The sequence below is a fragment of the Zonotrichia leucophrys genome, chromosome 28 (assembly GCF_028769735.1).
Source record: "Zonotrichia leucophrys gambelii isolate GWCS_2022_RI chromosome 28, RI_Zleu_2.0, whole genome shotgun sequence".
NCBI lineage: Eukaryota > Metazoa > Chordata > Aves > Passeriformes > Passerellidae > Zonotrichia > Zonotrichia leucophrys.
In genome coordinates, this window is record NC_088197.1 from 4,954,679 (window position 1) to 4,976,900 (window position 22,222).

General features: G+C 61.9%; 3 protein-coding genes across 4 annotated transcripts; 1 reads left to right on the forward strand and 2 right to left on the reverse strand.

The window, feature by feature from the left end:
* The first annotated feature begins 124 nt into the window (after nucleotides 1–124).
* LOC135458970 (uncharacterized) lies at nucleotides 125–2,212 on the forward strand. Of its 2 annotated transcripts, none has more exons than XM_064734500.1 (5): nucleotides 125–453; nucleotides 978–1,343; nucleotides 1,646–1,669; nucleotides 1,757–1,858; nucleotides 2,012–2,212. In XM_064734500.1, exons 1-5 carry the CDS (start codon nucleotides 417–419, stop codon nucleotides 2,161–2,163), a joined length of 681 nt encoding a protein of 226 aa, XP_064590570.1. In that variant the 5' UTR covers nucleotides 125–416; the 3' UTR covers nucleotides 2,164–2,212. The 2 variants fall into 2 exon arrangements, with proteins under 2 accessions (XP_064590570.1, XP_064590571.1); XM_064734501.1 differs by having other exon boundaries at nucleotides 1,649–1,669.
* A 939-nt stretch (nucleotides 2,213–3,151) lies between these two features.
* On the reverse strand, nucleotides 3,152–6,974 carry SHD (Src homology 2 domain containing transforming protein D). Its single transcript, XM_064734253.1, has 6 exons — nucleotides 6,777–6,974; nucleotides 6,156–6,240; nucleotides 5,856–6,068; nucleotides 5,404–5,533; nucleotides 4,525–4,644; nucleotides 3,152–3,392 (listed from the first exon to the last, which is right to left on the reverse strand). The coding sequence occupies exons 1-6, from the start codon at nucleotides 6,957–6,959 to the stop codon at nucleotides 3,206–3,208; spliced, it is 918 nt and encodes a 305-aa protein (XP_064590323.1). The 5' UTR covers nucleotides 6,960–6,974; the 3' UTR covers nucleotides 3,152–3,205.
* Nucleotides 6,975–8,701: 1,727 nt separating this feature from the next.
* On the reverse strand, nucleotides 8,702–15,600 carry YJU2 (YJU2 splicing factor homolog). The gene is made up of 8 exons (XM_064734172.1): nucleotides 15,500–15,600; nucleotides 14,715–14,815; nucleotides 14,336–14,480; nucleotides 12,522–12,656; nucleotides 12,157–12,338; nucleotides 11,688–11,808; nucleotides 10,515–10,686; nucleotides 8,702–9,364 (listed from the first exon to the last, which is right to left on the reverse strand). The coding sequence occupies exons 1-8, from the start codon at nucleotides 15,521–15,523 to the stop codon at nucleotides 9,282–9,284; spliced, it is 963 nt and encodes a 320-aa protein (XP_064590242.1). The 5' UTR covers nucleotides 15,524–15,600; the 3' UTR covers nucleotides 8,702–9,281.
* Nucleotides 15,601–22,222: the final 6,622 nt, after the last annotated feature.

Consider the following 22,222-nt stretch of genomic DNA (forward strand, 5'->3'; position numbering starts at 1 on the left):
TCGCTGTCCCCATTCCTGTCCCTTTCCCTCTCCCTGTCCCCATCCCCATTCCAGTCCAAATTCCTGTCCCCATCACTGTCCCATTCCTGTCCCCATCCCTGCCAAATCCCTGTCCCCAATCACATCCCTGTCCCCATCCCTGTCCCTATTCCTGTCCCTTTCCCTCTCCCTGTCCCCATCCCTGCCCAAATCCCCATCCCCAGCCCCCCACCCATGTCCCCACCTCTCCCCCCTCTCTTGCCACTGTCTGTCCCTGTCACCTCCCCCGTTCACAGGGCCGGAAGCCACAGTGTCACAGCGAGCTGGCCCGGGTGACGCAGGGCCAGGAGGCTCTGGGGACAGGGACAGCGTGGGGCTGGGACCCCTTGGGGACACAGCCCCTAGGAGGGGGTGGCTGGGCTGGCCCCGGAGGGGGGATGTGGCAGCTCGGGGTCCTCATCCCCCTCCTTGGAGGTGAGTGGGGGACAAGGCTGGCTGGGGGACAGTGGGGACAGCGGGGACAGCGCCTGGGACCCTGTGGCGGTGCTGTGGGGCTGGGGACAGGCCACCCAAGGGACAATGGGGGGGCACATGGCTCAGGCTGGCCCCTGTGTGACACCAGGGGTGAGGGGGGACATCTGTCCTGGGGGGGAGACCAGAGAGGGGCTGGGGACACAGAGTGGGGACAGACATGGGGACAGGGTGGGTGACATGGCTGTGGCAGGGATGGACAGGATGGAACCGGTGGGGATGGATGGGGGACATGGGGAGGGGACAGGGTGGAGGGCACACAGCGTCAGTGGGGACAGGAAGGTGACAGTGGTGGGGACAGGATGGGGTGTGTGGGCAGAGGTGACGGGGGATGTGTGGGCAGCGAGCCTGGAGTGTCACCGTCCCCCATCCCCCGGGTGTCCTGGGGAACAGCCAGGTCTGGGGGTGCCACCCATCCTCCCCTGTGACCCCGGGGTGCCATCTGTGACCCAGGGCTGTCCCCACAGCGGGCGCCCTGCGGGTGACCCAGGAGCCGGCCGAGCTGCAGGTGGCCGCGGGTGACACGGTGGCCCTGCAGTGCCAGGTGGAGGTGGCCGAGGGCGAGGTCCTGCTGCGGATGGAGTGGCTGCGGGACGGGGGGCTCGGGGGGCTCTGTGCCACCCGCCTGCGCCTTGGCACGCCCCTGTCCCCGCTCCCCTGTGCCCGCAGTGCCCCGGGGGGGGCACAGCTGGCCTGGCACCCCCCCCGGGCCACCCTCAGCCTCCCGCAGGTGCAGAGCAGCGACAGCGGGCGCTACCTGTGCCGGGTGACCCTGGAGATCCCGCGGCACGACACGGCCACCGGCAACGGCACCGAGCTCCGCGTCACCCCCGGTACCGCCCGGGACCGCGGGGACAGCGGGGGGACAGGGGAGGTGGCACTGCTGAGGGGCTTGGGGGGTCACTGAGGGTCCCCAGCACGGTGGGTGGGGTCCTTTGGGGGAGATTCTGGGGGGGGTTTTGGGTGGCCACAGTGAGGGAGGGACGGAGGGATGGGACAGGACGGACAGGGACAGGGACGGGGACGACAGGGACGGGACAGGGATGGGATGGCGGACAGGGATGGGGGAGGACAGGGGGAAAGGACGGGACGCGGGAACTAGGGACACATCTCTGACTCTTTCCCCTCACCGCAGCAGCTCTCGGAGGACATCAGCCAGGTAACTGTGTCCCCCTGTCCCTGCTGCCCCCTCCACCCTGGCACCCCCGGTGTCCCCGGGCCGGGGTGACCCTGGCTGTGCTTGCAGCGCTGCTCTGGGCGCTCCTGGCGGGCCTGGGGAGCCTGGGGGGCACCGTCCTTCTCCTGGGGCTGGTCCTGCTCGGCCAGCGCTGCTGTCACAGGAGCCCAGGTCAGCCTGTCCCCAAATCCCCTCCCCAACACCCAAACGCCCCCGTGCCCACCTGCCCCACGTCCCCTGACCCCAAACCCCCCTGCTTGTGCCCCACTCCGGGCACCCCGTGTGTCCCCCGAGGGTGCTGGCTGACAGCAGTGACCCCCACAGGCGCTGGGCACCCCGACTCGCCCATCTACCTGAACGTGGGGTCCCCCTGGGCGCGGGGCCCCCCAAAGCCGCCGCCCCCCGAGCCGGAGATCAGCCCGTACCAGGTGGAGCCGCAGCGGGCACGGGGCCCCCCCCTGCCCCCCCGGCCCTGAGGGCGCCCCACAGCCTCCCCCGGCTCTGCCTTCCTCAGGAAACCCCCCAAAAAAGGTGTTTGGCAGCATCCTGTCAGCCGGCTCGGCGTGCTCTGTGTCCCCCCGCCCCCGGGCCATCCGCTGCCATCCGCTGCCATCCGGTGCCCCACGGGTCACAGCGTGTGGGCAGCTCGTGGTCACTGTGCCACAGGGGTGACAGGGACCCCTCGTTCAGGGGAAGCCACTCTGCTGTCCCCTGGGCTCCTGCGTGGTGTCACCCGGCACCCAAGGGCTGTACTGGGGGTGGGAAGCGAGGACTCCCCCGGGGTGGCAGTGCCACCACCTTGTCCTGCCTTCCTCAGGGACACCACGGAGTTGGGTGCCCAGACGCACCAGAGGCACCCATTCCTGTCCCTGTTCCTGTCCCCATTTCAGTCCCTGTCCCCATCCCATCCCATCCCATCCATCCCATCCCATCCCATCCCACCCCATCCCATCCCATCCCACCCCATTATCCCATCCCATCCCCATCCCTATCCTTGTCCCCCTCCCTGTCTTTGCCTCCACCCTGCTCCTCATCCCTGTCCCCATTCTTATCCCTGTCCAGATCCCCACTTTATCCCAATCCCATCCCCATCCCACCCCATGGATCCCATCCCAGAGGTTCCTCACCCATCCCAAAGGTTTTTCTCCATCCCATCCATCCCATCCATCCCATCCCATCCCATCCCATCCATCCCATCCCATCCCATCCCATCCCATCCCATCCCATCCCCATCCCATCCCCATCCCATCCCATCCCATCCCATCCCATCCCATCCCATCCATCCCATCCCCATCCATCCCATCTCCCATCCCATCCCATCCCATCCATCCCCATCCCATCCATCCCATCCCATCCCATTTCTCCTCCCTGTCATCCGTCCCTTTCTCTGTCCCCACCCCTGTCCCCAATCCCCCCCAGCCCACATCCCCAGATCCCGCTCGGAGGCAGCACAGCGTCCCCAGCCCGGTGTGACAGGGCGGTTTAATGGGGCGGGGGGCGCGGGCGGGGGTCCCGGGCTCACAGGGGCTGCACGGCCACGGGGTAGAGCAGGGACAGGTGGCGGGCACCGCGCACGGGCAGTGCCCGCGCCGTGTAGTGCCCCACGGCCGCCGGCACCGACGGGAAGGCGGCCCCGGCCCGGCCCAGCGTGAAGTGCTGCTCCCGGGTCCGCGTCAGCTTCACGTGCACGAAACCCTGGCTGCTCCTGCGGGACAACGGGAATGAGGCGCGGGATAACGGGAGAACAGGAAATTAGGCACGGGACAACGGGAATGAGGTGTGGGATCGATAACGGGATGAGGCGCGGAAGATGAGGGTGGATAACGGGAGGAACAGGAAATTAGGCATGGGATAACGGGAATGAGGTGTGGGATAACGGGATAACGGGAATGGCGGGATACGGAACAGGAAATTAGGCACGGGATAACGGGAATGAGGTGTGGGATAACAGGATAACGGGAATGAGGCGCGGGATAACGGGAGAACAGGAAATTAGGCACGGGATAACGGGAATGAGGTGTGGGATAACGGGATAACGGGAATGAGGCGCGGGATAACGGGAACGGGAGAACAGGAAATTAGGCACGGGATAACGGGAATGAGGCGTGGGATAACGGGAACGGGAGAACAGGAAACTAGGCACGGGATAACGGGAATGAGGTGTGGGATAACAGGATAACGGGAATGAGGCACGGGATAATGGGAGAACGGGAGAACGGGAAATGAGACACAGGAACAGGAGAACGGGAAATGAGGCATGGAAACGGGATAACGGGAAAACGGGATAATGGGAACAAGAACAGGAACAGGAGCAGGAACGGGATAACAGGATAACGGGAAATGAGGCACGGGAATGGAATAACAGGAGAATGGGAATAAGAATGGGAACAGGAATGGGAATGGGATAACGGGAAATGAGGTACGGGAACGGGATAATGGGATAACAAGATAACGGGATAATGGGATGGAATGGGATGGGATTGGGATGGGAAAATGTGATGGGGTAAGATGGGGATTGGGATAAAGTGGGGATCTGGACAGGGATGAGGATGGGGACAGGGAGGGGGACAAGGATAGGGACGGGAATGGGAATATGGGTGAGGACTGGGGTGGAGATTGGGGCACAGATGTGGACAGCAGTGGGGATCAGGTCAGGAATGGGGACCCCAGCCAGAGCAGGGGCAGGGGGTGGCACTACCCAGCTCACCTCCAGCCCGTGCCATGCATGGGGACACACCAACACATCCCCAATGGGGCTGGCACAGCCAAACACGGATCCAGCCCCGCTCCCAGCCTGGCACGGCCCCTGGCAGCGCTGTGCCCGTGTCCCTGCTCACCTGAGGGACAGCGAGTAGTCCTCGGGGCTGGTCTCGCAGTCCCGCACCAGGAAGCTGCCCTCGCGGCACAGCGCCAGCAGCGTCTCCGCGCCCGCCCGCCCGATGGCGCCGTGGTACCAGCTGGGCACAGCGGGGTCACACGGGCACCCCCCGGGCCACAGGGCATCCCCTGGGCCACAGGGCACCCAACCACGCCATGGGGCACCCAACCACACCATGGGGCACCCAACCATGCCATGGGGCACCCAACTATGCCATGGGGCACCCAACCATGCCATGGGGCACCCAGTCACGCCATGGGGCACCCAGCCACACTATGGGCCACTCAAACACACCATGGGGCATCCCCTGTACTACAGGGCACCCAACCATGCCATGGGCCACCCAACTATGCCATGGGGCACCCAAGCATCCTGTGGGGCACCCAACCACACCATGGGGACCCCCTATGCCAGGGTACCCCCTATGCATCGGGCACCAACCACACCATGGGGCACCCAACTATGCCATGGGGCAACCAAGCATCCTATGGGGCACCCAACCACACCATGGGGCACCAAACCATGTCATGGGCTACCCAACCATGCTGTGGGGCACCCAGCCATCCCATAGAGCACCCAAGCATCCTATGGGGCGCCCAACCATTCTATGGGCCACCCAAACATGCCACCCAACACGCCATGGGGCACCCAACCACACTATGGGGCACCCAACCCCATGGGATTCACCCACGCCACTGGGCCCTCCACACCCCCCATGCCAAAGGGCCCAGGGACACCAAGGGACATCCTTGACCCCACAAGGAGCCACCCCTGGGGACCTCCCCCCGCGGGCTTGTCCCCGTGCCACGCTGTGTGACCGGGGCGCCCCCAGACTCACGCCTGCTTCTCCAGGGGCAGCGAGGTGTCCACGTGCCTGGGGCTGGGGGGGCAGGCGGGCCGGGGGCCGCGGGGGGAGCGCGGCAGCGGCCGGGACAGGCTGGGGGAGCGCTCGGGGCTCTCAAACTGCACTGCGGGGACAAAGGGGCGTCACCCGGCTCCTCAAAGTGCCACAAAGGGATGTCCCAGAGTGGCTCTGTCCCGCCGTGGTGTCCCATTGCAGGGGACAGGAGCGCTCTGGGGGGTACCCATGGGGGGCACGGGGTGTTGGGGTGGCAGGGGGACATGGAGGGAACCCCAGGATGCTGGGGGATGCTGAGATCCAGGTCTGATACCCATGGAAGCTGCGGGATGTGGGGTTGGGGGACCCTGGGGTGACCCCACAAGGAGGAGGGAGCCAGGAGCGGCACCCATGGGTGCTGTCACCCGAGGTGGCACCGGGGCCGCCGTCACCTGCGAACGCCCGTGAGATGTGATCCTTCTTCCACTCCCAGGGCTGGTCGTACTCGTCGGCCGGGCGCTCGTCGTCGCGGGGGAGGCGGCTCTGGCGGGCCGGGGGTGCCCCCGGGCTGTCCCCGGCCGTGTCCCACTCCTCGGAGGGGGTGTCGTACAGCTGCGGACCCCGGCGCGGCCGCACCCGCCGGGCCTCGCCCTGCCGCGGGCACCCTGCGGATGGGGAACGGGGAACGGGGCGGTGGGAGCGCCCGGGACCCCCGCGGGGGCGCTGGGGGGGCCCGGGGTGTCACCACCCACCTGTGGCCTCCTCGTCGCAGCCGCCCTCGGGCGCCGGGTCCTGCTCGCCCTCGAAGGGCTCCGAGTACTCGCTCTCACCTGGGCCCTGGGGGGGGGGTTTCGGGTGGGACGGGACCCCCACTGCCCCCCCCCCGCAGCCCCCCGGTCCCGGGGTGCCCTCACGGGACCCTCGGGGCTCCCACACCCCGGCACGGGGGTCCCCAGCCCCGTGCCCGCTCCCGCCCACCCGCTCCCTTTGTCCGCCAGCCCCTCTCCCCCTCTCCCCTTCCCCCTCTCCCGGTGCCTCCATCACCCCCAGCCGCCCCCCAGTTCCCCCTCCAGTCACCCCGGCTCCCCCCCGGCTGCCCCGCTGCCCCCCGACCCCTTGGCTCTGCCCGGTTCCCGGTTCCCGCTCTCCCGGTCCTTATTCCCGGCCGCTTTGGGTCCCCATCTCCCGCATCCCCGTTCTCTGTGTCCCTCATCCCCTCCGCTCCCCCGCTCACACCTGCCCGACCCCCCCGCTCCTCCCGGTGCCCCCCGTTCCCCTTCCCCAGCCCCCCCGGTTCCTCCGCCGCCCTCCCCGCTCCTGGCTCTTGGCCGCGGCTCCCGCCCGGTTCCCCCCGGTTCCCCCCGGTGCCGTACCTGCTGCAGGCGGCGGGGGCCGCCCCCCGGGCCCGCGCCCCCCACCCGCACGAGGCGGTGGCGCGGGGAGGCGGCGGCGGCGGCACCGGGGGGGCCCCCGGGGCCGCTGTAGTCGGGCTGGGGCGGGCGCGGCGGGGAGCGCCGGGCCCCCCGGCCCAGGTACTCCCGGAGCCACTTGGCCATGGCGGGGAGCGGCACCGGGACGGCCGGGACCCAGCGGCGGCACCGGGACCCGCCGGGACCCCCCCGCCGCCGCCGCCGCCGCCGCCGGAGCCGCTTTGTGTCGCCGCCGCGCGCGGCGCGGACCGGAGCCCCCGGAACCCCCCCGCGCCGCCGCCGGGACCGCGGGGGGAGACCCCGGGACGCGGGCGCACCCGGACCCCAATGCGGCACCGACCGTCGGCCGGGGGGGGGGGCACCGGACACGGGAGGGGAGCAGGACCTACACGGGGGACCCCGTGCGGGGGCCCCGGACACGGCGGACCCCGAATGGCGGGGGGGCACCGGGACCGTGACACGGCGGACCCCGAATGGCGGGGGGGCACCGGGACATACGGCGGGACCCCGAATGGCGGGGGGACACCGGGACCGTGACACGGCCGGACCCCGAATGACGGGGGGCACCGGGACCGTGACGGCCCGGACCCCGATGGCGGGGGGGCACCGGGACCGTGACACGGCCGGACCCCGAATGGCGGGGGGGCACCGGGACCGTGACACGGCGGGACCCCGAATGGCGGGGGGGCACCGGGACCGTGACACGGCCGGACCCCGAATGGCGGGGGGGCACCGGCACCGTGACACGGCCGGACCCCGAATGGCGGGGGGAGCACCGGGACCGTGACACAACCGGACCCCCGAATGGCGGGGGGGCACCGGGACCGTGACACGGCCGGACCCCCGAATGGCGGGGGGAGACACCGGCCCCGACCAGTGACACGGCGGGACCCCCGAGTGGCGGGGGGGCACCGGGACCGTGACACGGCGGGACCCCCGAATGGCGGGGGGGCACCGGGACCGGGACACGGCCGGACCCCGAATGGCGGGGGGAGCACCGGGACCGTGACACGGCGGGACCCCCGAATGGCGGGGGGGCACCGGGACCGTGACACGGCCGGACCCCCGAATGGCGGGGGGGCACCGGGACTGTGACACGGCGGGACCCCCGAGTGACACCGGGCGGGCCCTCCCCGGTCGCAGCGGGAGATGGGGGAAACTCCCCAGGCCCCGGCCATGGGATCCACACGGGGCTGGGGGCTGCAGGGCTTTGCGGGGAGCAGGGACCCCCCAATCTCCGTCACCCACCCCGGGGAGCTCCTGGGGGGCACGGGGGGCTCTGCCCCCCCCCTCCGCGGGGTTTGGGGGGGCTCAGGCACCGCACGGGGGGCGGGAGGTTGGGACCCCCTCAGCCCTGCCCCGAGTCCCCTCCTGGCATTGTCTGTGCCCAGAACAAAGGTTCCTCTCCTGGGGTCCCTTTTCGGGTCCCTACTCTTGGGGTCCCTTTTTGGGGTCCCACCTGGTGCTGGGGGTGGTGACAGCTGGGCAGTGGGGGACACATCTGGGAGGACACGGCCTGAGACCCCCCCTCACGCCCCCCCAGCCCCTGCTGGGCCCAGCGGCCAGCATTAATATTTGAAGAGGTTAATTAAGGCATGTGCACAGAATGCTAATTGGGATGGGGGGGGTGGGTTTCTGTCCAGCTCTCCCTGATGCCCCAGAGCCCCCCCGGGTCCCCCAACCCCTCTGTGAGGGCGTTAATTAACCAGAGGCTGCTCAGCAATTAGAGGGGGTGCCTTGATGAGAGGGAATGTGATGGCCATGGGTGAGGAGAGCCCCACTTGGGGTGGGTGGGCACTGGGGGTCCCTGTCAGGGGGGTGGGTGGGGGTCCCTCAGTGCCCACGTACAAATCAGTCTCTGATGAAGATGAAGCTCAGATCTGGCTCTGCCTGATCCCATTTATTCCAGAGTGTGGCTGCTGAATGGCGGGGATGGCTTTGTCCCCGAGCTCCTGGGGACATCTGGGGGGGCTGCTGGTGGCAGGACAGCCCTGTCCCCGCACTGAGGGGCTGCAGGAGCCCCCGGGTGTGTGCAAAGGTGGCACCTGACACACCCTGGGCAGGGAAGGAGGGGGGCTGAGCACCCACCTTCCCCTGCACCCCTGTGGAAGTTCAGCCCCAAGCTCCCCTCCCTGCTGGGGGGGGGATCAGGACACCCCAAACCCAACCTGGGCACTGTCACTGGGAGGGGGTGAGGGCAGTGGCACCCCCAGAATGGACACAGCAGAGTCCTGGCCTTGCAAACACATCTTGGCAGCAGGGCTGGGACTGCTGCAAGGAAACACCTTCCTGCACTGCTGCTGCTGCAGGGCTGGAGGTGACAACACAGGGCTGGAGGTGACAACAGCGATGGCCGGGACCCCTCAGGCCCCTGGGGGCGCTTCCAGAGCAGCAGGAGTGGGGACAGCTCTGTCCCTGCCCCGTCCCTGCCCGGTCCCCGCTGTCCCCTCAGTCGCTGGCGCTGTCCTCGCTGTCCGAGTAGGCTCCCAACAAACCCAGCGAGGACGTGGCTGCTGCTGCTGGAAGGGAGCCTGGAAGGGGAGGGAGGGAGAGGATCCGGTCAGGTTCAGCCTCCCCAGGGCAGTTCCCGGTGAGGGAACAGCAGCCTGGGGAGATCCCGGGTGGAGCCGCATCCCTGGATGGACGCGGAGCTCAGGGAGGATCAATCAGGGGATGAACAGCTCCTGCAGCCCTCGGCTGAGCCTCCCTCCTCTGCTCTGAGGGAAGCACCGAGGTCTGGGACCCCCCTCTCCATCCACAGCCCCCTGGGAGGCTCCAGCTCTGGGCTCCCACCACCCCAACCCTGGGACAGCAGCAGGCAGGAGCTGGGAACACAAGGACATGGGACACTCAAGGGCTGTCCCTCAAGCAGGAGCTGGGAGCACGGGGACATGGGGACACTCCAAGGGCTGTCCCTTCCCAGAGCAGGAGGCTGGGGGAGCACAGGGACATGGGGACACTCCAAGGGCTGTCCTTCCACAGGAGGCTGGACCAGGAATGGGCACTCCAAGGCTGTCCCTTCCCAGAGCAGGAGGCTGGGGGAGCACAAGGACATGGGGACACTCAAGCTGTCCCTCCCCAAGCGGGAGCTGGGAGCACAGGGACAAGGGGACAATTCCAAGAGCTGGCCCTTCCCAGGGATGCCCCAAGGGCAGAGGAACTCACTAAGCCAAAGGCTCAGGATCAACCAGCCCAGAACAAATCCATCCCCAACCCAATGGCTCCCCTGGCTTGCTGGAAAAATTTTCCAGTTTGTTTTGTGGTCCTTAAAGCTTCCCAGCTCCAGCAGCAAGGCTGGATTTATCACCAAACCCCAAACCAAAGCAGTTCTCCTGCTGTTCCACTCCTATCTCGCTGTTGTGACGTCCCCAGGGCTGTATCTGCTGTTTTGGAGCTCCTGGCCTTGCCAATCTGTCCCCAAGGCCGTGGCTGAGAGCCAAGAGCCAGGAGGGAGCCTCAGCTTCACCAGGAAGCTCCTGGAAATGGGGACAACCCCCTGTTCTCACAGGAAACCCCTGGAAATGGGGACAACCCCCTGTTCTCACAGGAAACCCCTGGAAATGGGGACAACCCCCTGTTCTCACACCAGCCCACCAGAGAGCCCAGCCCAGGCTCTGAGCATGGAGCCAAATCCCACCCAGGAGGTGTCAGAGCCCCCCAGGGCCCAGCCAGGGCAGGTACCAGTGCTGGCTGTGGTCCCTCTGGTTTCCATCCCGTTTTCCAGGGCAGGATCTGCCTTCTCCTTCTCCTTCCTGCGGGCCACCAGCCCTGCCAGCTGGGCCTTGGTGCTGAGCTTGCCCACGCTGCGCTCCCAGCTCTCCATCCTGGGCCTCTTGCTCTGGGGCTGGGGGTCCTGTGGGCACAGCCAGGGTCAGGGGGCTCCAGCTTGGAGGGGATTTTGGGGATAAAAGCAGCAGAGACACGAGGAGAGGGGGCTGAGGGGGGATTCTGCCCTGCAGGGATGGCACAGGACAAAAGGGGATGTGGATCTGCAGAGCTGCCCCTGGAGATCCATGTCCCACTGGCAGAGAGCTAAAGCCAGCCTTGGGATGGCCCTGGGATGCTGAGGAGGCAGAGAAAAGAATCTTAAAGGACCTTAAAGTCCATCCAATCCCACCTTTCACTATCCCAGGTGGCTCTGAGCCCTGTCCAACCCGACCTTGGACACTTCCAGCCACAGCTTCTCTGGAAATCTGCTCCAAAGTCTCCTTAAACCCAATCCAACCCTCCCCTGCCTCAGTTCCAGACCATTCCCTCATGTCCTAGCCCTCCCTGCAGGGTACAAGTTGTTTTCTCTCTGCTTTATCAGCTCCTTTCAAGGCCACTGAGCAGCCCTGGGTGCCTGCAGGTGCCCAGCCATGGACCCAGCGAGTCTGGGTGCCCTGGGCACAGGGATTAGTGCCAGGCCAGGGAGCACGGCTGGGATCAACCCCAGGCACGGCAGCTTTGATCCAGCCCAGCAGCCCTGGGGCAGGGAGGACAGCAGGGGGAGGGCAGGGCTGTTTGCTGGGATAATCCCTCCCTCCAGCTCTTTTGTTCTGCCTGAATCCAAAGCCCAGCCCAGAGCACTGAAACGCTGCCTGGAGCAGCAGCAGGGCCCTGTTCTTCCCGAGGAAAGGAGGGTGGGGACAGCGTGGGGACAGCTCCATGCCTGCCTTTGTCACCAGCCCAGCCTGGAATCTCCAAAGATCCCCGGCTCCTCTCAGCCCAGTGCACAGGCACTCGGCCTTTGGGAGCTGCTCAGGCGTGACACCAGCCCGGTGTCACCCACACAGGGACACAATGGGCACACACAGAGCCCCAGGGCAGAGCAGAGGGGCTGGGGAAGGGCAGGGCAGGCTGTGCCCCCCTCACCTCCTGCAGGATGTCCGTGGGTTTGCTCTGGGCCGTGGGGTTGGGCCGGGCTTTGGTCGGTTCCTCGTCAGAGTCGGAATCCTCCAGGAGCCGCCGGTTCTGGGCCTGTTCCAGCATGGCCCTGCTGGGACACACGAGGGCTGGGGCTGCATCCATCCCTCTGCCAGGCCCTGCTGGCTCCAGCAGAGCTGGGGACAGCACAGGAGCCTCGGGATCCCCCTTCCCAAGGGGTTTTGTGCCAGCCTGAGGGGTGGCAGCGCTGGGATCTGGAGCTGCAGCCTAGAGCAGGGACTGTGCCCTTCCCAGAGGATTGGACCCCCCCAGCAGCCCCAGACCCCACAGGATCCCAGCCTGGCTGGCCTGGAAGGACCCCCCACTCCTTCCCCCTGACCACTCTGCCAGGACAGGCTGGGATCTCCTCCCACCCCCCAATCCTGGTCACCCATTCCCCCTCTCCCAGCCCTCTCACTTCATCTCCTGCTCGTCCTCCTCCTGCTCCCTGCGCCTCTGCTCCTCCTCCAGCTCCTTGTACTGCTTCAGCATGGCCTCAAAGTCTACGTTGGCCTGGCGTTGGTTGAGCTCCTTCAGCTCCTGCAGGTTCTCCAGGACCTCCATCTCCAGCTTGGAGTCCTTGGTCCGGTTCTCCAGCACCTGGGTGGGAGAAGTTGGGATATTTGAGGCAGCAGAGCCTGACAGGAGCCTCCAACACCTCCCCACAAGAGGATCCTCCTCATCCTCATTTTGGGTAGGACAGCAAAGCCTGAATGGCTGCAAAGTCTCTGCTGGGGCTGGGGAGGCTCAGGCAGTGGCAGAGGTTTCCTGCACTCCTTGTACCTTCATGGGATTGTTGAGCTCCTCCTCCTCCCTCTCCTTCTGCATCCTCTTCTCCTCCTCCTCCAGGAGTTTCTCTGCCTGGAAGTTCCTGGTGGCTCCGTGCTCCATGGTGTAATCTGTGTTCTCAGGGTCTGTCTGAGGGGGAACAGCAGCAGCACAAGCACTGAGGGTGGGGGTCCTGCTCCAGGCACCCCAGAGCCACCCCAGAGCCACACAACCCCAGCCCCATCAACTGGGCAAGGGCTGATCCAGCCCAAACCCCACCCTGAGACTCAGCTGCTGTGGTTTTGTGGTTCTCCAAACCCACCACACTCTTTAATACATTCACCAGAAATCCTCAAATCAGGGAACCAAAATAACCCACTCCATCAGCCTTTGCTGGGCAGGAGTCAGGGAATCAGGGAACAGCCTGAGCTGGAAGGGACAGCAGCTCCTGCCTCTGAGTGGGACAACCCCACCAACCCCACTGTCCAAGGGCTCCTGGCAGCCCCCATTCCTTGGGGGCATTCAACCCACCACTATGGGGGGAAAAACCTTTCCCTGATCTCCATCCCACCATCCTGAGGGGAAAAACCTTAAACCTTTCCCTGATCTCCATCCCATCACCCTGAGGTGAAAAACCTTTCCCTGATCTCCATCCCATCACCCTGAGGGGAAAAACCTTTCCCTGATCTCCATCCCATCACCCTGAGGGGAAAAACCTTAAACCTTACCCTGATCTCCATCCCACAGCCCTGAGGGGAAAAACCTTTCCCTGATCTCCATCCCAACATCCTGAGGTGAAAAACCTTCCCCTGATCTCCATCCCCACCATCCTGAGGGGAAAAACCTTTCCCTGATCTCCATCCCACGGCCCTGAGGGGAAAAACCTTTCCCTGATCTCCATCCCAACATCCTGAGGGGAAAAACCTTTCCTTGATCTCCATCCCATCATCCTGAGGGGAAAAACCTTTCCCTGATCTCCATCCCACCATCCTGAGGGCAAAAACTTTTCCCTGATCTCCATCCCATCACCCTAAGGTGAAAAACCTTTCCCTGATCTCCATCCCATCACCCTGAGGGGAAAAACCTTTCCCTGATCTCCATCCCACCACCCTGAGGGGAAAAACCTTTCCCTGATCTCCATCCCACCATCCTGAGGAGAAAAACCTTTCCCTGATCTCCATCCCACCACCCTGAGGGGAAAAACCTTTCCCTGATCTCCATCCCCACCATCCTGAGGGGAAAAACCTTTCCCTGATCTCCATCCCCACCATCTTGGGGGGAAAATCTTTCCCTGATCTCCATCCCTGGCACAGCTCCAGCCTCTCCCTGGTGTTGAATTTGCAGCAACCCCAATGAGGGGAGAGATGACTGAATCTGACTCCATGTTTTCAGAAGGCTGATTTATTATTTTATCATCTATATTATGTCAAAGAATGCTGACTAAAGAATAGAGAAAGGATATAGACAGAGAGCTTAACAAGAATGACAATGAAAATTTGTGACTCCTTCCAGAGTCCCAAACACAACTGGCTGTGATTGGTGATTAAATAAAAACAATTCACATGAAACCAATCAAACAACCACCTGCTGGATATGAAAAAAATCTCAAAAACCAATCTCAAAAATCTCAACATCCAAAGCAGCAAAACACAGGAGAAGCAATCAGATAATTAATGTTTTCATTTTTCTCTGAGGCTTCTCAGCTTCCCAGGAGAGAAATCCTGGGCAGAGGGGATTTTTCAGAAAATGTGACAGTGACACCCTGGGATGCTGAGGCCAGGCTGACCCTGAAGGTGATCTCAGCCAGGCTGGGGCTCAGGGGGGCTCACCTTGAATGTGATCTCGGCCAAACACCGAGTGCACTTGATGTAGAAGCGGAAGATGGGCAGCCCCAGGTAGGACTCGTTCTGCACCGTCTCCTTGCGGGCGTTGAACTTCTTGCCCTTGTAGATGTACTCCCCACACGTCTTGCACCTGGCCAGGGGCAGGGAAACGTCCTCAGGGGGCAGCAGGGAGGGTGTGGGGTAGTTTTGGGGTCGCCAGGATGAAGGTGGAATTGAGAATTTGACTCTGTGTCCATGCTCCTGGTGCTGGGTGGGTGTTGAGGTCATTCCAACCCATCCCAACCCATCCCAGGGGTGATCCAATTATTCCAGGAGTGACCCCACAGTCCCAGGAGTGACCCCAGGGCTCCAGGGCTGCTCTCACCTCATGTTGAAGGGGGCCATGAGCCTCACCACGTACTGCCGGTCCTTGGGCAGCTTCAGCTTCGGGATCTTGGCCGGATCAAAGTCCGGGGGGTAATATTTCTGTGGACAGAGGAGATTTGGGGGTTCTGGGAGTGTTTTTATGGACACAGAGCGGATTTGGGGGTTCTGGGAGTGCTTTTATGGATACAGAGTGGATTTGAGGGTTCTGGGAGTGTTTTTATGGACACAGAGCGGATTTGGGGGTTCTGGGAGTGTTTTTATGGACACAGAGCGGATTTGGGGGTTCTGGGAGTGTTTCTGTGGACACAGAGCGGATTTGGGGGTTCTGGGAGTGTTTTTATGGACACAGAGTGGATTTGGGGATTCTGGAGCACCGGGAATCTCCTCACTCCCCACAGCTCCGCCAGGAGGCTGCAGCCAGGTGGGGCTCGGGCTCTGCTGCCAGGAAACAGCAGCAGGATGAGAGGAAGCGGCTCCAGCGAGGATTTAAACCGGACACCGGGAATTCCCTCATGAGAAGGAATAGGGTTGATAAACTCTGAATGAGCTCCAGGGGGGTCTGGAGTCTCCATCCCTGGAGGTGCCCAAGCACGGCCTGGACGGGCACGCGGTGCTCGGGGCTGGGGACAGGGCGGGCACCGGGCACAGCTGGGATTCGATCCCCGGTCTTTTCCAGCCTGAGTGATCCCGAATCAACCGGGACCCCCCCAGAGCCCTCCCCGGGCCCAGACCGGCTCGGGACGCTCCCGTGACCTCTCTGACGGGGATTTGTCCCCAACTCACGTTCAGCACTTTCCGTTCCGACATCGCTGCGGCTTCTCTCGATCCCCGGTGCTACCGGCGCGGCCTCCGCGCTCCTCACCGCTTCCGGGTGTGGCTCCGCCCCCTTCGCCGCTCATTGGCGCAGCGAGCCGCGGCCTCCCGCCCCTTGCTTGTTATTGGCTGATCCAGCTGCCTGTCAAAGGACCCGCCCACGGCTGTTGTGCAACCCAGCCTAGAGTCCGCCGGAAAGCCGCAACCTCACAAGGGGTTCCGCACATTCTTGGGTCCTGGCGGGCGGATGTCCTCTGGCTGGGGTTCCCCTGGGCTGCGATCTGGGCCTGGGGAAACTCGGCTTCCTCACAGCAACATGGGATGTGGGCCCCGGTCTCCCCTGATCTCCCCTGACACCTACTCATCATGTAGCTAACAGTCCCTAAACCGTCTGGTTCGTGTTTAAAATGTCACTTTCTTCCTAAAAACCGAGGACTCTGAGTCCTGTTAAGTTTGCAGCCGTTTTTTCGCTCACTCCACTGAGCATGCGCAGCCATGGCAGCCATGCTGTACGGCACCTCCGCACTGCGCATGCGGCGTTGCCGTTGCCGCCATTCCGTACAGCGCGTCTCCCAGCGCGGGTAGCCCCAGGTGCCGCTGCCGGCTGCCCCGCCCGCACCGCGTGGCTGCAGCCCTGCGCACTGTCAGATCTTCACTCGCCGGTGCTGCCCGCCCCTCCCGCACGGCGCCGCCACTCCGCGCCCGCGCAGATCCGCCATTACCGCCGGCGGTGCCGTCTCAGCGCGCATGCGCAGTGCATCACGCGCCCGTTTCCACCTCCCCGAGCACCGCCCATTCCCCGTCGCGCGCATGCGCGGAGCGGCGCCCCCTGGCGGCCCGGCCTGCGCCGCCGTCCCGTCGTGCCCCGCGCTCCCCACACAAAGGACGTGCTGGGAAATGGCGGCGGCCGCGGCCTCGCAAAACGCCCCCGGGAAAATGGAGCCGCCCCCGGCGGCGGCCGCGGTGGCAGCAGCGGCTCCGCCAGCGCCCAACGGGGCGGCCGGCGCGGGGGGGCCGCCCCCCAAGAGGTAGGAGGGCCGTGAGGGGCCGCGCTGCCGGTGGGGCCGAGGGGCCGCGTGCGGCCTCCGCGCTCCTGGGCCCGGCCTGAGGGCGGCGGGACGGACCGGGGCCGGCGGGGGGTCCCGGAGAGATCGTTACCGGTGCGGGGCCGCTCCTGGCGCTGCGGCCGCTGCTCCCTCCGGGCACGCCTTGGGATCCCGGGCGGGGCCGTCCCGGAGGCGCCTCCGGGGCTCCCGCGGCGCTCTGGGCCGGGTCCCGGCGGGCGGGGAGCCCTGGGGTCACCCCCATTCCCTGAGATCACCCCAATCCTCTGGGATCACCCCAGTCCTCTGGGATCCCCTCAGGAAAAGCTGCTGCTGAGTTCTGGCGGAGTTTGGGGATGTTTAAGTTCATTGCTTTCTGTGCTCTCAGTAAGTTGTGAGAACTCCGTTGCTCTCAGCACCCCCCTGATCCTGCTGCTCGCTTTTTTGCTCCTTTTTGGAGGTAATTTACGCGTGAGGGGATTTAGGAGCGCACACACCTCGAGGGTGAGAGAGTTTAAGGTGGTTCCGGGGAGGGGTTGCACAATCCCTCGGTAAAACGTTACAGAAATTCAAACCAGAATCGGCCCCGCTGCAGTTCCGGCTCTGTGAACGTGGGGATGAAGGGCACAAAAAGCCTCTGCTGCTTCTCACTTCCTCGTGTTGGTGCTCGATGGAAATTCCACAGTTGGCAAAGCCGGTTTTGGTGCCAAATGCACTGAATAGAAAGTTCTTCTCTCCCTCAGGGCGTTTTTGCGCTCGGTTTTATGGCGGGGTGATAAGAATCAGGTTGAACCTGGTGTGCTGTGATTCCTGCTGCAGACTCGAGCTTGGGTTTGTGTTTGCCGAGACCAGGAACAGCTTTCCAAGTGTCGCTTTAGGGGAAAAAGATCCATATTCATTTTGTTTTCCATTGGAGAGCAGTCAGACTGTGCTTTGGGCAATAAAATAGTGACAGACACATTTCATTGACTCTGCAGCTTGAGCCAGGCAGGGCCAGAGACATCCCAGGGACAGGGAAAGGTTTCCCACCCTGGATTCTGTTCCCAGCACTCCTGGGAATGTGCAATCAGCAGTTTGTCTGCATGAGCAGCCAGTTCATTCCTGGAAGTATAAATAAAGATATCTGTGCTGTGATTTTGGTTTTCCTGACCCTGTGAGGTTTGGGATGCCTCCAGGGAATTTGTTTGTGTCTGCAGGTGCAGTTCTGTTTGGAATGTCCAGCTCCACATTTCCACAGGGATAACACCAACACTCCTGTGGCCTTGGGGAAATGCAGTTTAAGAAATAACAACTAAAATCTGAGTGCAGCTTTTAACACAGCTGCACTTTGTGTTACTTCATCAACCAAACAGAAATGAAGGTGGAAAAAGGATTGTCCTATTTCAAGTCTAATTTTGAAGTTTTAATTGTTTCATTAATTAAAAAGCTTTTAAAAAGTTCAGTGAAAGACTGGAAAATTCCCATCCCTGTGCCTGGAAAAGCTTTGGCTGCTGAGTGATGGAAGCAGAACAGAAATATTATCAAAAGAAACCTTCAGAGGTTTCTACATTCTTTATTTCCTTTTTCCCTGCAGGCTGTTGTGTTGAAATGGTCCTGAAGGGATTTCCTGGGATTTCTGACCCAGAATTTGCAGGGCTGCACAGGTGCTGGGTTGGGAAAAGCTCAGGCCAGAGAGATTGTAGAAACTTCAGCTTTTTTACCTGATGTGCTCTGAATTCCTCCTCAAGAGGTGTTGGTCCATCTTCTCCAACTGAGTGAGCAAGGAGATTAATTGGATTAGTGAAAGGAATTATGTAAGACTGAAGCTGAAGCTTTTTCTTCACTTGGTTTGGTTTTTTTTCCTTTGAAGTCGAGTTGGGCTTTTGGGGTCCTTTCCCACCCAAACTGCTCAGGGGTTCAGTGCTGCAGCCCTGGTTTGTTCCTTACCTGTCCTTTCCCACCCAAACTGCTCAGGGGTTCAGTGCTGCAGCCCTGGTTTGTTCCTTACCTGTCCTTTCCCACCCAAACTGCTCTGATTTTGTTCCCTCTGTGGTTTTTCCCACCCAGACTGCTCAGGGGTCAGTGCTGCAGCCCTGGTTTTGTTCTGGCCCCCTGTTTCCATGCCCACCATCTCACAGGGCCCTCTGGTTTGTGCCCTCTGGTTTTGTCGCCTCTGTTCTCCCGTGTCCACTCTGGTTTTGTCCCTCTGGTTTTGTCCCTCTGGTTTTGTCCCTCTGGTTTTGTCCCTCTGGTTTTGTCCCTCTGGTTTTGTCCCTCTGGTTCTGTTCTGCCCCATGCCCAGAGCTCACAGGCTCTCTGGTTTTGTTCTGGCCCTGCTCCATCCCCAGAGCTCACAGGGCCCTCTGGTTTTGTCCCTCTGGTTTTGTCCCTCTGGTTTTGTTCTGTCCCTGTTCCATGCCCAGCATCTCACAGGGCTCTCTGGTTTTGTCCCTCTGGTTTTGTCCCTCTGGTTTTGTTCTGGCCCTGCTCCATCCCCAGAGCTCACAGGGCTCTCTGGTTTCTGCCGCCATCCCAGAGCTCACAGGGCCTCTGGTTTTGTCCCTCTGGTTTTGTCCCTCTGTTTGTCCCCTGTTTTGCCTGGCTCCATCCCAGAGCTCACAGGGCTCTCTGGTTCTGTCCCTCTGGTTCTGTCCCTCTGGTTCTGTTCTGCCCCATCCCCAGAGCTCACAGGCTCTCTCCTTGCAGCGAAGGCGAGCGCCCGACGCCCAATGAGAAGAAGAAGGAGAAGGGGATGAAGAGGGGAGGGAATCGCTTCGAGCCCTACGCCAACCCCGCCAAGAGGTACCGAGCCTTCATCACCAACATCCCCTTCGACGTCAAGTGGCAGTCCCTGAAGGACCTGGTCAAAGAGAAAGGTAAAGTGCAGCTCAGGTGGAGAGGCTGTGTGTGCTCCAGCCCGTGCCTGGCTCTCTCTGCAGCTCAGCACTCACCTCTGGGTGCACTTGGCCAGAGAATTTGGGAAAACTCTTCCCGAAGCCTCCTGGGTGTTGCACAACCTCGTCCCTGGCAGCCTTCCAGGGATGGTTCCTGTGGCTTGCAGCTGATAGAGCCTCATCCCAGCATTAGCAGTGTTTCCTTAGGGATCCAGCCCCAGGATTTCAGCAGGTTTTAGTGCAGCAGAACTTTCTGAAGCATGTGAATGTTTCTGGGCATTCAGGGTTACGTGCTGCTCTGGTGTGTGGATATCCAGCGGTGTCCCCGGACTCGCAGGGCTCTGGGCTGGCTCCCAGAGCCATTCTGCCATTGCTTGCAGTTCAATGTGTGGAAGGGTGATGTGCACAATCAGGCTGGTGCTTTGGCATGTGGAATCAGGGCTTTGGACATCAGGTTTGTGGTGTTCCCCCTTCCACAATTCCCTTTAATTCCGTGTGGATGGGAGCTGCCTTTGCTGACCTGAACACCTTCATCTCTTGGGGAAGATGAAGAGATTGAGCTGAGTACTCAGGTAGTGACAAGTCTAAAGTGGTGTCATTTCTTCAGGCTGGTGCCCAGCTTTCTAGTTTTCAAGTCACTTTGGAAGTGCAGTGGAGTGGCAAGAAAATCCTTGGCTTGTCCAGCCTTAAAATGTCTAAAAACCAAGTTCAGAGTAACAGCACAACATTTCCTGTGGGCACTTCTGGATGCAGAGCCTCAGCCAGGGTAGCGGGCAGTGGTCATTGTGCTGGAGCTGGGCAAGGACTGCCAGCTCAGGTGTTTGAGGTGTGGCCTAAAGAAGGGGAAAACAAAGTTCCAGAGGGTCTCAATGGTTTGTCTTCAGTGGCAGAAGGGAACAGAGTCTGTGGAGCAGCCGTGGGGACTGGGAGCTTCCCTCATGAGGGGCTGTTTGAGAGGCTGCAGTGGGTTTGTGCCATGGCAGCAGTGCCAGCCTCGAGGGCTGCTTGAGCAGACCCTGATGGTGGATGGAGCCCCCAGTGCCCCCTGGCTGCCCCAGAGCCGTTGGTGTTCCGGGTGTGGAGGTGTCCAACTCTCTGAGCTGTGTGGGATCCCGTTCCCAGTGTCTGTGGTTTCTCTGCAGTTCCTGTGGATGGCAGAGGCCGGGCTGGGATTGTTTCCTGCTGGGCTGTTCAGCTGCTCATTCCAGCAGGAGCTCCTGAGGGAACCTTGGAGCCTTTTCCTTCTGGCTGCAGGGCTTGTCCTGCTAAATCTGGGGTCATTCCTGGGGTTTGGCACTGCTGGTGAATCCAACAGTTCGGATTTGCCCTGGAGCTGTTCTGGACTTCTCTGGAGCTGTGCTCAGTCCTTGGCCCGAGGCAGAGCAGTTCCAGGCCCCAGGAACTCCGACCCCTTGGAATTCTTGCTTTGGAAGCGTAAGAACGCCAGGCCAAACGTCCCAGGCTGTGGGAGCAGGTGGAGTTCTGTGCCCGAGGGGAAGCCCTGGGTGTGTGAGGGCTCTGTGGCAGCAGGAGCTCAGCTCGGGGCTGTCCAGGCGCCACCTCTGGCTCTCCCCACGCCGTGGCTCGGGCATCCCAGTGGATTGGTTGGAGAAACTCAATTACAGGTATGCAGTGGGAATGTTGGTAATGCAATGAAGAGATGTTCTTGCTTGGAACTCCCTGGTTTAGCTGGCAGGCACGAGGTGTTACCTTAGTGCAGAGTCCCAGTGTGGGGTTCTGGGGAGCCAGGGAGGGAGGGATGGGGGAGGGATGTGCTGTTCTGCCCTTGGCCTGTTCCCCCTTCTGTTGGCTGAAGTCTCTGATCAGTTGCTCTGTTTCCCTTGGGCTTTCACCATCTTTCCAAGGGATCTCAGCCCTTCCTGGCTGCAGGGAGCTTTTCACTCCCTCTGCTGCCCGAGCTCTTCAAGAGCCCAAATCACTTGGTCTGGGTGTTCCCTTGCAAAAGGGAAGTTTCCCTTCCCCATCTGGGACACAAGTGCAGGCTGCTGTCTCTGCTTTGGGAAGGTTTTCCTTCTCCCTTTTCAGCCAAAGCTTTGCATATGTAAAACTTGCTCCTGTTCTCCCCCCTGTAACTTTTCAGGGGTTGTCTGTCCCAAGCTTTTACCTGTGATTGAGGGAGAGCTGTGGCCAGCTCTGCTTTGCCTCACACTGCAAATGTGAAGCTTTCTGATCCTCTTGGATCACTGGTTCTTCAGAAGATGAGGAGACATCCAGCCAGTTTGGGGTTTTCCTTCCATATTTAGTATTTACTTTTGGCCCTAGAGGCCAAGGAATAACTGCTACAAAGCATTTCCTCTGTCCCAGTTCTGTGTTTGCTCCCACTTCCCTTTGAACCTTTCACGCCTCTCAGAGCTCTTTGGTTTGTCACAAACTGTTCAAATCAAATTGCCCAAGCTAAAGTTGTTCTTTCTGTCTGAGCTTGTTCTTGGGAGATCCCAGATGTGTCTTTAGGGCCTCAGGTCACCCTGTGAATCCTGACCTGAGCTTCCTGGCCAGGCCCTGCAGGGTATTGGAATTCTGCTGGAGCAGCCCAGCTTCAACATTGGCATTTTCTGGACTGATAAAAGTGATACAAAATTTTAAAGATAATTAAAAATAATGCCTGTGATAAATAGCACTGAAGCTTCCTTCAGTTTGGATTTCTGCTTATTGCAGTAAATTCTGCTTCAGTCTCTTGGTTTGGGAAAAGCTGCATTTCCAAACTTGAAGTGTGAGATTTAAATAAATCCATCAATCAGTTTCCCCTGCATTAAGCC

Coding starts and splice junctions, on each gene's coding strand:
- LOC135458970 (XM_064734500.1), top strand. CDS start 417: ATGTGGCAGCTCGGGGTCCTCATCCCCCTCCTTGGAG. Junction 454..977: donor CCTCATCCCCCTCCTTGGAG/GTGAGTGGGGGA, acceptor CTGTCCCCACAG/CGGGCGCCCTGCGGGTGACC. Junction 1,859..2,011: donor CTGCTGTCACAGGAGCCCAG/GTCAGCCTGTCC, acceptor TGACCCCCACAG/GCGCTGGGCACCCCGACTCG.
- SHD (XM_064734253.1), bottom strand. CDS start 6,959: ATGGCCAAGTGGCTCCGGGAGTACCTGGGCCGGGGGGCCCGGCGCTCC. Junction 6,241..6,776: donor GCCCCCGCCGCCTGCAGCAG/GTACGGCACCGG, acceptor CCCCCCCCCCAG/GGCCCAGGTGAGAGCGAGTA. Junction 4,645..5,403: donor CTGCCCCTGGAGAAGCAGGC/GTGAGTCTGGGG, acceptor CGCTGTGCCCAG/CTGGTACCACGGCGCCATCG.
- YJU2 (XM_064734172.1), bottom strand. CDS start 15,523: ATGTCGGAACGGAAAGTGCTGAAC. Junction 14,816..15,499: donor CGGAACGGAAAGTGCTGAAC/GTGAGTTGGGGA, acceptor CTCTGTCCACAG/AAATATTACCCCCCGGACTT. Junction 10,687..11,687: donor CCACGGACATCCTGCAGGAG/GTGAGGGGGGCA, acceptor CTGTGCCCACAG/GACCCCCAGCCCCAGAGCAA.